The 12,208-nt window shown below is 41.1% G+C and overlaps 1 protein-coding gene across 6 annotated transcripts; it reads left to right on the top strand.

Annotated features, from left to right (window-relative positions):
- Positions 1-1,432: 1,432 nt before the first annotated feature.
- On the top strand, positions 1,433-10,432 carry safb (scaffold attachment factor B). 6 transcript variants are annotated; one of them, XM_048252794.1, is made up of 21 exons: positions 1,433-1,729; positions 2,320-2,407; positions 2,493-2,557; positions 2,652-2,849; positions 2,950-3,009; positions 3,115-3,154; positions 3,984-4,446; positions 4,837-4,883; positions 5,012-5,106; positions 5,556-5,705; positions 5,983-6,080; positions 6,163-6,218; positions 6,447-6,526; positions 6,619-6,764; positions 7,168-7,470; positions 8,224-8,373; positions 8,481-8,523; positions 8,622-8,710; positions 9,043-9,113; positions 9,726-9,780; positions 9,943-10,432. In XM_048252794.1, the coding sequence occupies exons 1-21, from the start codon at positions 1,562-1,564 to the stop codon at positions 10,058-10,060; spliced, it is 2,583 nt and encodes an 860-aa protein (XP_048108751.1). In that variant the 5' UTR covers positions 1,433-1,561; the 3' UTR covers positions 10,061-10,432. The 6 variants fall into 6 exon arrangements, with proteins under 6 accessions (XP_048108751.1, XP_048108748.1, XP_048108752.1 ...); XM_048252791.1 differs by having other exon boundaries at positions 2,634-2,849; positions 5,021-5,106; XM_048252795.1 differs by having other exon boundaries at positions 2,634-2,849; positions 8,236-8,373; positions 9,043-9,098.
- The last annotated feature ends 1,776 nt before the right edge of the window (positions 10,433-12,208 follow it).

Here is a 12,208-nt window from a genome sequence, read left to right as displayed (position 1 = left end):
CATTTAGGGTCAGTTATGGCTACATTTTGGCTGGATTATGGGATTTAGGATTCTTTTTGGGACATTTAAGGCTATAGTTTGGAAATCCAAAATTGGTTTTGGGTGAGCTTTGGCCTACTTTTGGTTGATTTTGGCATGCCAAATTTGGGCCATTTAGGGCCCATACATCCACCCAGAGCTTTACCAAAATGGCAAGCCAGTTTTGGGCCAAATCTGAGCCATAATAATTTTGCTATCTGGGAAGCGTTGTGCATGAGATGTAATTGCTTAGATTCCAGTTAAATCTTCCAGTTGGGTGATCGATTTCAATCATTTGCTGGTAGATGAACCAACAAGTTGAGGCCAGCACAGGAGTTTGTGTCCTCAAGAAATTAACATGTTGCTTGTTCACTCGTGTTTGAGGTCGTTTTAATAGGACATTTATAAAGGTACTTTAATACAGTATACATGTACTTCCTTATTCACCACTTTGTGAGTGAGTGAGTAGCCTAAATTGTGAATGGCAAAACGTAACATTTGGCACTAAAGATCAGGGACTGAGGGGGACTGATTTCCATTTAGGTTCGTTCTGAGCAAAAACATTATTTGATATCATAATATTATAATATCTATATAATATTAGGTCTTAAAAATAATAGCCTAACTTTACCCCTTCGCCACCCCAGGAAAAAATCTCTAGATCCGCCCCTGGAAAGGGCCTATAGATATATCCATGAATGAAAGAGAGAGCAATGCAAATTCACTGCAAACATGTTTGAGGCTAGAATAACAAAATCCCGGACGACTTTGAAATTCCGCACGATTCAATCGTCCCGACACGTCAGTATCTATTGCTTTCCATGTAAACAAGCATGCGATATGAAAGTCTGGGATTGTGGAGAACACTAAATGGTCTACCGAGTAAGCATTAAGTCAAACCTTTAAATGAACACTCATTGATAATCGAAAAAACTGTAAACGCTAATGAAGTTTACTTTTGCGCATCAAAACTCGTTTATCACCAGTGACTCCGTGATAAAAATGACATGGCAAGATATTTGGCTGATAGAGCATGTTAACCTCTTCTATGTTTTGACCGAAGGACGTCGGTCTATCATTACATCGGAGAAAACTGGATTGTTTCATTCGTCCCGTGTTTCAATCGTCCCGTCCCCTATACTGTAAAAGTCATGATAGGCCTACAACTTAACTTCCACTATGCAGAGGTTAGCATATCAGTTCCCTCACACATGGAGGATTATAAAAATCACAACTAGACCTTGACTGTTGCCGTCACCAACAGTCACCAACAGTGTTTTTTTTTTTCCTTTTTGGTCAGGGCCCATGGATTTTAAAGTGGTAGGTCAAGTGACCTGAGGATGGCGGTGTTGAGCATTTGTCATGCCTGAAGTTTGAAGTCTGCGCCGATTCTTAGTTAACGCATGCGTATTTAGCACAGTCTGCGTATTTGCAAGTGTGTTCGAACGCCATTTTAGAGCTCACCGTCTGGTTTCGTGTTGTAGTTTGACTAGAAGTGGCGTGAATAGTAGTCTACACTTTGCTGTCAGAGTAATTTTCAATCATGTCTGAAAATTCTGCGACAGTGGAGTCAGCGGTCGGCGAGATTCAGGAGGGCACCGGCATTCGCAAGCTCTCCGAGCTCAGAGTTATTGACTTGAAGGCAGAGCTGAAAAGGCGAAACCTGGACGTTAGCGGCAACAAGAGCGTGCTATCTGAACGACTGAAAAAGGTAATGTCTGAACTGATTTAAGCGAACAGAAACTGTGAAGACGAAATCACCATCTTACTCATGTGGCTGTAGACAAATTGAAGTGTGGAGGCGAGTAAATGCTGCTTGTAAGCTATCTTACAAAGTCAACAAGTCGTCTCGTTAGCAAACCAGCTAGCACATGTTGGGTTTATAGGGTAACGCTAGCTGGCTAGCTAGCGAGAATCGATGTTTAATTTATGCAGTGCTGCATACCGTTAAGGTGGTAATTTTCAGAAATCGACGTGGTGTATAATGATAAGCTTTACAGTGTGCCCATGGAAGATGCATTTTAGCACTTCAGGAGTCAAAACAGTATTCCATAACATTATGTAACAACAGCGTGCAGCCATTTCCCTAACGTTAACGGTATAGCGCTAGCTAGTGTCGAAACACAGATTACAGTGTGTTCTCAATCTCAGCCAATATTGAATATGAGGGCGGGAATATGGATTATTGTCAGCCCATTAGGAAATGTCCACATTGTCAGTTAAATTTGTTTGTCAAGGTATTCAAGCTCAAAACACACTTTACATTATATTATCTCTACATTCTCTCTGCACATGCATTAGGCTATTGAAGAGGAGGGTGGAAATCCGGATGAGTTTGTCGTCCCACTTGAAGGGACGCAAAAGAAAACGCCAAAAAGGACGCCAAAAGGTAACGTTGGAGGGAAAAAAAACTGGTTGGTGTAAATAGATGATGGTGACGGTGAATTGACATCTTGCATTGGGGTTTTCTGCAGGTAAAACACAGGAGAACGATGAACCGGAAGAATGTGGTTTAGAAGAGGATTCAGGAGATGGGCAGGTGTGACTTCGATAAAATGTTGATAGAAGCTGATGCTATGATTATAACTAAGGATGTATCTTATTTGTAAGAGAAGGACTTTTATTCTTTTCAGGATGACACTGATGGGAATATGGACAGTCTACAGGAAATGGACCTTAGGGACATGAATGTACTGGATGAGGCAGACATAGACAATGGCATTACAGCAGGCGACCAGGATTGTGACATGAATGAAGAAAATGGCAATGAAGAGGAAGACCATGAAGACGAAGACGATGAAATCCTTGCACCAACAAACGAAAATGACGAGGTGTGTTGAAGTATTGACTGTCAGTTGTTTTAGCCTCAGCCATTTCGTGTCTCCTGTTTTGAGTCATCATAATACAACTGTGCACTTTATGCCCTCAAAGGAGATGGAGCTCAAGGAGGAGGATATTGCTGAAGATGATGATGTTAAGTCTTTCAAACAGGCAAGTATTCATTTCTCCAACTCCTGAATTTAGTTATGGTGTTGTATTGCGAGAAGTATCATTAGTGCTTGTCGTCCCCCATTCATCTGTCATTCTTTTTCATAGGAGCAAGACGAGGAGCAGGAAGGCATTCAAGAAGAGATAGGTACTGTTTTCAAGGTTTTGGATATGTTTCATTGCAGGCTTTTCCTGCTTGCCATAAGTTCTAAGTTCAGCAGCTCCCTGAACATAGTATTATCATCTAGGACTTCTAAAGAAAGAGACTGGAAATCCAAAGTTAATTGCTGGTTTTGAGCATGACCGGATGGACAAGCAAAAATGATACGGTCTGACTTGTTAGTATGATTGGCATATTTTGGTGTCTGGTTGAGACACTCATTTCTGAAGGTCATGCACATGGCCAGCAATTGGTGGTCTAGTGAGTAACTTGGAGAGGTCAGCCGGTTGTTGCAGGTGAAGTGCAGTGTTTCTAGGTTCCCTTGAGAAGACAAGAAGATGTGGACGTCCATCAAGCGAAATGTACAATGGAAAAAAGATTGTCAAATCCTTATTCGGACTCTGTTTATGCATTCAAAACGATGCTAAAGGACTCCTTGGTTTTATACATCATGGAAAGACAGAAAAGACCTTCATGTGAAAAGACATTGCAAAGTTTCATCACATCATGGACTCTCATGAAGTTTGAAACAAAATGAAGATGGACTCCACTCATTCTACATGCTGCTGTCTTGTGGCTTTTCTGCAATCTCTTTCTTGGACCAGGTGAACTGCTTAGGGCGACCTTGTCAGAAATTTAGTTGATTATGCTGTTCCTTTGGTGTTTCCAGTCTCTTCATAAGGTGTGAAATTCATTGCATATTGATATCAGAGTCCAGGGTCACTACGTTTTCCAGCCTTGCCAGTTCCACGTTAACCATTGCTGTGTTTCAGAAGTAATTAAACTCTGTACCATTCTATTCCTGTTAAATCCGTAGAAAATGAGAAAGTAGCCGGGTCTTGTAAGTCAGAGCCCCTTAAAGAAGAGCGCCCATCTGAAGAGGAGCAAGCTTCCGTCGAGAACAGTCAGAACAACGTTCCTGAGGAAGACAATGCGTGCGACCTCGGTACCTCGGCCGATGAGGCCGTCGATACGGAGCGAGAAATGTCCACGGTGTCTCGCGATCTCGAACAGGACGTGGCCGAGTCTAACAAGGCCGAATCACAAGGCGAGAACGATCATGTCATCCACGAAGAAGACATGGACGCTCAAACAGAAACTGAAAGCACTCAGGCTAGTGCTGTTGATAAAGGCTCAAATGACATTGAGGGCACTGTTGATTCAGAAACGGGCTGTAAAGCCGAGAGCAAGAATGAGAACGCGAAGACAGAAGAGTCTGCTGCAGAGGCTACGGCACTGAAAGAGTCCTCTTCTGTTGAGGGTGATGATCAGAAAAAGAGGTTTGTTGTTTTATGTCTACTAGAAAAAAACAAAATGGCTATGTCTGTTACATTGGTTCCTTTTGTTAACACGTTTTTTGGTGCTCTTGGGAGATGTAGTGGCCTGTGCATTCCGTCTCAAGCTCTCATTTTTGTTGTCACCCCCTCCCTCTACCCTACCCTACACCCCCTTCGTTAAGTAATGCATTGCAAATTTCCTTGACTGCCCCAAGCCTGTTTGGAGGCTTTTAAAAATCAATTTGCCTGTCCATCATTGTTAAATCCCACAAGTAACAGTAAAACTACAACATTGTTGACGTCATTGTCTGCAAAAGGTGGGTATGATTTGCCAGGTTGAAACGCTGTGTTAGACTTACCTCCTATTCATCAAGTGTGTTTTTCTGTCTTTAGTTCTGATGATGAAAAAACTAGCAAGCCTGAGTCTAAGGATGAAAAAGGTTTGCCTTTTTGTCCTCTTTTATATCTTAATTGTCAGTATGTCTACCTCACCCCAGTTTTTTCTATAACTTCTGTTACAGCATGAAGTATTAATTTCACTCCAATCATGCTGTGCGTGTGTGGTTAGCCCCAGCAGGTAGTGGAAGAAATCTGTGGGTTAGCGGCCTATCGTCTACCACAAGAGCTACAGATCTGAAGAACTTGTTCAGCAAATACGGCAAGGTTGGTTGACATCTGTGTATGTATAAATTGATCACTGCAAAATTAACCATGGTTCTCAGTTAATCTTCAACCTGTTCATTTTGTTTGAGCATTAGCCTTGAACTCCAATGTTAAACATGGGCCAATCTACTGGCTAAAGGTTGTCATTTTAATCATTTTGTTGGGATTAAGTCAGTGTATGGAATAAAAGACCCCTCAAACTTCTATGCTATCCTTGGTAAAAGACTTAACGGAAAGATTTGGCCCATGTACCATACACGGGTGAAGCCTAGTAAAAAAGCTTTTATCAACGGTAGACTTTAATTGAAATGTACTCATAGATTAGGACTTGGTCTAATCCATGCATGGGTAAACTGGTTGCTTATATTTTTAACCATAGCAGGATATAGACAAGTCAAAACAATGCAATCTTATTTCTTCTTTTCTCATTGTGGTTAATCTCTCACCAGGTCGTTGGTGCTAAAGTGGTAACCAATGCCAAAAGCCCAGGCGCCCGCTGCTATGGCTTCGTCACCATGAGCTCCACAGACGAGGCCACCAAGTGCATCAGCCACCTACACAGGACCGAGTTGCACGGGAGAATGATCTCGGTGGAGAGGGTGAGTGAATCTGCCTACATTTGCAGTGCTTTAAGAAGGCCACCTGATCATTGGGATGTCCTGCTGCAGATGATTCATATTTCAGAGTTGAAATTGAAATTAAGAGGAATTAAAGTTATATCGCTGTTGGGCAAAATATCCACAAAATGGGAATGTCACTGTGAGCAATCTGTTTTTTTTTGTTTGTTTTTTTTCCCCCAAGAAACACTATGAAAAAGTATTTAAAAGCTCATTTTGATATTGTTTGTCTGTCAATGATGCCTAATGTCTCTTGCAGGCCAAGAATGAGCCTGCCGGTAAGAAACCAGCAGAGAAAAGCGAGGCAAAGAAATCTGGGAGCGACCGTCGTCATTCCACAGATTCCAAGTCTGAAAAGTGAGTTCTCTTCTATTGTTTTTGTTTTGTGTCTGTTTTGTGTTTTTTCTTTTCTCATATATTTTTTCTGTTGCCTCTGAAGGACTGACAATAAGGATGAGAAGACCGAGGAGTCGGAGGAAGGCAAAGACGGAAAAGGTTAGTTTTATTCTGTTGTACACTGTGGTTCTTTCTCTGTCAAATCTTGACATTGCACTCATTCTCAAAAGAAAAACATAGACAGACATGTGGAAGCACCTTAAGGTTACATGTAGTTTGCTGGTCTTTGGTGTATACTTTAATAGTTCACAACTTTGCGATTATGTGATACATTTTGGGGGGGGTTTTCCCCTGATTTCTCCTGATTTTAATTGATTTATTTTCCAGGACGGGATGAGAGGACAGTGGTTATGGACAAATCCAAAGGAGAGCCCGTCATCAGCGTGAAAACCAAGAGCAAAGAGAGGGTATGTGTCCTTTACGCGGAGTCAAACTATCCTACCGTGGGCCAGGTCTGCATTAGAAGACAGTCGTCATGAAATGTGGCCTTCTCTTTCAGAGCACTAAGAGCCGCGACCGCAAGTCCTCCAGCAAGGACCGGAAAGACATCCTGTCCTTTGACCAGATCAAAGAGCAGCGCGAGCGGGAACGGCAGAGGCAGCGCGAGAGGGAGATTCGGGAGGTGGAGAGACGCAGGCATTCTGGGTACAACAAACATCTCTCTCTTTGATAACAGGCAGATAGCTTTTAACTTGGGGCTTAACCCTTAAAGGTGTAGGTTTTTGAACGTTCTAAGTTCCGCAACAATTGAAGGTTCTAAAATTCTATGTTGAATTCAATGAACCCAGATATTCTTTAGAACGTTCATTTCCCAACATTCCCGTCACACCGGTGTGACGGTACTCCTTTAAGGGTTAAAGGGGAATAGTGCTCAAGGGAGTAGTATGTCCTCAGTCTTTAGAGATTTAATTTTGATGATTAAATATAATTGCCAATCACTGGTCTGTGGCTTTTTTTCTGCCATTTCTGCTATTGAGAGGATGTTTAATTGGGTCATAATTATGGGTAATTTAATAATCTTGGCTGATCCCCCCCCCCCCTCTCCCAGTGATCGTGAACGTCCCACCGACAGCCGAGCGGAGCGTGAGCGCATCCGGCTGTTCCGGGAGCGGGAGGAGCGTGAGCGACTGTTGCGGAAGCGCAACTGGCTGGAGGTGGAGAAGCAGCGGCTGGACGCTGACCGCATGGAGCGGGAGTTCCTGGAACGGGAGCGGCTTCGCGTGGAGTACGAGCGGCGGCGCGAACAGGAGCGCATCCACCGCGAGCGCGAGGAGCTCCGCAGGCAGCAGGAGCAGTTGCGCTTCGAGCAGGACCGCCGACCCCTCAAACGCCACTACGACATGGACGGCAGGTAAGCACCCGCCTTGTGGCAGCGATGTGGATGGCAGATTTGTTGTCTGCTTATTATGGGACAGAGGTTGAGTAGTTTTATCATTGACTCACAGCGGTTTGTTGGGATACTGTAGTCTGCATGATGTTGCCATCGCTGTGTAGAACGTTTACCACTTCCAGTTAAATCAATGGAATGAGTTTTGCCAGCTAAACCTACAGTATTTTATATGCTGAGTTCTATTTACCTCTGAATTCAGAATGTGGAGTTGGGAGTAATGTCACACCAAGTTGACAGTGTTCCAGTTTAAAAGTCATAGAAACAACCATTGTTTGAGATACTAGTTTTTGACCAGTTGATGGCAATGCATTAATTAAGAGGTATTGCCATGCCATGCATGCAAACATTTTCGACTGATCAAGGTTGGACAATCGCGTTTATGTGAATTAAACGTGATCAGAGGATTACTTGGAGCATTGTTGATACTATGTTGCATTTTGAGGTTGGGGTTGGTGAGATTCATCCAATTTGAATTTCAGGGGTTGGCAGTAAAAAATTCCAACTTGGAACTCGAAATGACTGACTTCTGGAACACACTCCATTAAATTGCAATTTCTCATTTATGATGATATGATCCCTTGTTTCAAACCAATTGGCATTCCACAAACCACATGAAACAACAAATGACCTTGGCTCTCTATTTGAGCCTCTATATTGTGTACTGTATTGCATGGTGGTGGGTCACATATTCATTGCCGTTGTTGCTCTAATTAGGGTTCCTTCCAGGAAAGACGAATGGCCTGAAAAACGAATGGCCATGGATGATCGATACGGACGCTCAGATTTCAACAGACAGGATCGTTATCAGGACTTCGACCACAGGGAACGTGGCGGGCGCTACCAGGATGACGTGGTCATGGACAGGTATGATGGGACTTGCGCAGCTCTGGAATTTGAAGCCTTCACACTTTCTCCTCAGTACTAAGTGCCCTGGTTGCCTTTTATTAATGGTGGTATGTTTTTCTCTTTAGGAGGGACAGTACCCGAAACATAGTAGGCGACAGAGAAGGACAGGTATGAAGCACTAGCTGTTTACTAAATGTCTTTCTCTATTTACTTGTTTGCGAAATGAATAGGAAAATGAATGACTGTGTGACTGCTCTTATCTACAGCACTTCTCAGATCGTGACCGACATACCAGAGACTCCCGTGAGTCGTGGGGTGGTGGATATGAGAAGCGTGGTGGCGGTATAAACCCAAGGTGAACACTTCTTGCATACCAGCATTATATCCCTGACATTGTGGTATTGAAAGATTGCGGACTTTCGATTACTGATAGATTATAGCGTTTACCTTTTCTTTGCAGCAGTAGCTTATTGTGACATTGAGACAGCATCAGTATAACTGTTTTAGTCTTATATGGATGGCCTGCTTAATAATTATTCTGCTATTAATTTCTCATGAAGATCTAAGTGACTACAAATGTATTATTAGATTCAACTTTATTGTCATTGTGCAGAGTACAAGTACTGAGACGAAATGCAGTATTATGATAGTTAATGTTGTCTTGATGTTCTTCTCTCGTACCTCCAGAGATGGCCGAGATTGGGAGGCTGGACGCAAAATGGACGGCGACAGAGCCTGGCAAGGTGAGCCAAAAACAGGTATTCAGACGAAAACTGCATAAGTGGGTAAATATGTCTAGTAATGTTTTCTGGTTATGTATCCTCCTGTATTTGATCCCCAAGTTTTAAGGAACGCTGAATTAACTAATTAGAATGCTGTGTTAAAGAAAGTCTTTAATTAGTAGAACGATCTTAAGTACAGCCTCCAAAGCTGCCAAGAATTTCACTTTAGAGGGTGCTGGATAATTTTATGCCTAAGGAGATCTCTAGCCTCTTGACTCCATGGGTTTGATCATTAGATTTAAGCTACTCTGAAATAGTCTCTCTTGTAGGGGTGTTCGATAAAAAAATGATATCTGTTGTGAGAAACCTGCATTCTTCAAAAATCTTTGTAAAAGTCTCATGTTGTACCATCTCACTCTTAATATGAATGGAAATTGCATATTTACTGAACTGAATTGAAGCATTCAAATAAAAGCAATAATAAACTATTGAGATCGGCAATGCCAAGGGGCAGAGTGATGTAAAATCAGTAGTAGGTGTTTGCGGATCTGTGCAGACATTCTCAAACGATATTTTTCCCTACAATTGTGAGAAATCTATGGATTGCATGACCAATGTTTTTCCATTGACTTCCCTGGTGTGGTTTAGGTGGAGACCGGGGCGTACCTGGTCAGACTCATATAGGCAGAGGAGGAATGGCCAGGTAAGGAACACTCATTTTTGTTAGATTCTTTAATTTTTCGAAAGTCTCTTTGTCTTATTGTTAGTGCTTTGTTTTCTTGGTCTTATTTTTCTTCCTAAAAATTTCTCCTTAAAATGATTTTCTCCTTTGTCTTAATCTGTATATATTTTTTTTTCTCTATAGTCGTGGTGGATATATGCAAACAGGAACGTCGCAGTCGATCTCTGGAGCCTTAAATCGGCCAAATCAGATGATGCAAGGCAGTGGGATGCAAGGAGGAGCTTTTGGTCGTCGATATTAATTGTTCACTTCCGTAATTTCTTTGAGTATCGTGTTGCTTGGCAGCTTGTACATTGCGTACGCAGGCTTTGTAAATTTCAGATGACCCTTTTTTTAAAAATAAATTTTGTCTTTCTCTTAAGAGAGCCTCACAAACACGAATGTCTACTTGAGTTTTTAATATTGCTGTTTTCCTTTAATTGTATTTATTTTTGTTTTTTGGTGAACTTTCATTCCAATAGTCTTATTTTTCTTTTGTGTTCTGGGGTGACAAGTGTGATGTGAAAGTCAGGTGAGGCACTCAGGAATGGGCGAGAACCCTGTTGTCCGCATTATGGATTGTGTGTGTCACTTGTGTTATGGATGCATTTTAATAAATTCAGAAACCAACAAATGTGTTGTCCGTATTGTATATTTGCCAATAAAAGGACATCAGTTGAAAGTGAAAGAATTTGGCACAAGTTGCAGGTGTTTTGGAACCCAGCGGTGGAACTCCAGTGTTCTTTCAGAGCCCCTAAATACTTGGCTTGCAATCACCAAGAGCAACACGGTTGGGTCTTACGAAAGTGAAGTAGCTTACTTACCAAAGTGTTCTTTCACTCCGTATAAGCTGAAGAAAAAGAAAATACTCAGACAAAACTACATAGTAAGTAATCTGACCAACAAGCTGGGATTACATGCTACTGTTAGATCACAGAAAATACCACATTTATTTGTTTAGCAGACGTATATTATCAGAATAAATATGAGTGTTGCATAAACTAGTCTTAAAGGAAAACGTTCAATAAGTAAAAACCTGTGTAATAAGCACTATAAATAACTGCAGAGCTGTGTTAGTTGTGCTTCCTCTTTTCCATCCATATAATGGCTGACCTTCAGAAGAGCAGTTAAGAATCATTCAGCACCAATCGATGCCAACAACTTCCACTTTGTAGACAAGAAAATTAAGAAATAATAGTCTAATTAGAACCCAAGGCAAATATTGGTGCAGAATTGAATATATTAACAAACATATTTGACATCTTTGAACATACAATGTGATCACTGTAGTCCACAGGCTTTACTTATTAGTGCAAATGTTAATTTTTCCTGTAACATTAGAAACTTCTACACTTTCACAGCACAGAATTGGAACGAAGGAAGTGGTGCAGTGAACTGATATCAAAGAGTGTCCAGGGTTTCTGCAAGGCTTTCAACAAGTTCAGTTTTGGTACCATTATGAATGAAATTGAAGACAAACTTTATGCCCTTACCAGACATTAGGAGTCCCAGATTTAGGCAAAAAGAATAAATACAGGTTGTCACATTTACATCAGTTATCTTTGCACGTTGATCTAGTTTGTGATGTGTCTGTACTGAGTAAAAGACTTTTTGGCACCATGGCACTTTAATGCATGTCAAACGTTAAGGAATATAATTGATAATAATTACTTAATGGAATTCCAATAAGTTTATTATAATAAACTTTTTAAGACCCATGGAAACCCTGGTGTTAAGTAAAACTCAATCCCCCCACTCAATAGACTAGCACTTGCTTGCTCATGACTCTGATGGAAGTCTTTTTTTTAGCATAGCCTATCTGTATGTGTATGTATTTAAAGACTAAGATGACCTGATCCTAATTAAGCAAATTCCATTTTCATTCCAACACATTTCAGTAGCCAGCAGAGGGCAGCAGCACATTGTGTGTTTTTAATGGTCTAGAAAATGGCCATGGCTGCCCATCAACACTTCAATAATGTTATATTTATGGCATGTGTATGTGTGGCATATTACTGCATCTTGTAAATGTCATTGTAAAAATAAGCTTTTCTACAGCTAACTTTGTTTTTGAACTTGATAAATGTGCTTAGTGATGTAAATCCTCATTAACCCCAATGTACAGTTAGGCTCATACGTTTTTGAACCCATGCTAAAGTTGACTAAGAAGAATATAAAATCATAGGCATTTATTTGGACAATATAAATTGATTTGTTTGCTTGTTTGTTGATTGTTTATCTTTAATAACAGTAGTACCATAAGTTCTGCTATCTTTTTTCAAAAGAATGTGGTTAACGTGGTCTCACACAATAAACAAATACTGATGCACATTCAATTGAAAGTGATTGTTCCCAAAGATGCACCACATCCTGAAATATATGTTCAGATTATATTGTAGTTGGAAGCAAG

This window comes from Alosa alosa, chromosome 9 (genome assembly GCF_017589495.1).
Source record: "Alosa alosa isolate M-15738 ecotype Scorff River chromosome 9, AALO_Geno_1.1, whole genome shotgun sequence".
In the NCBI taxonomy this organism is placed as follows: Eukaryota; Metazoa; Chordata; class Actinopteri; order Clupeiformes; family Clupeidae; genus Alosa; species Alosa alosa.
This window is presented reverse-complemented; position numbering and strand designations above follow the sequence as displayed.

What these genes read in the sequence shown, in the direction of transcription:
- safb (XM_048252790.1), top strand. Translation starts at nt 1,562, where the DNA reads ATGTCTGAAAATTCTGCGACAGTGGAGTCAGCGGTCGGCGAGATTCAG. An exon ending in AGGATTCAGGAGATGGGCAG is followed by an intron (nt 2,558 to 2,633) that starts GTGTGACTTCGA and finishes TTGTAAGAGAAG; the next exon opens with GACTTTTATTCTTTTCAGGA. An exon ending in GCAAGGTGAGCCAAAAACAG is followed by an intron (nt 9,114 to 9,725) that starts GTATTCAGACGA and finishes GGTGTGGTTTAG; the next exon opens with GTGGAGACCGGGGCGTACCT.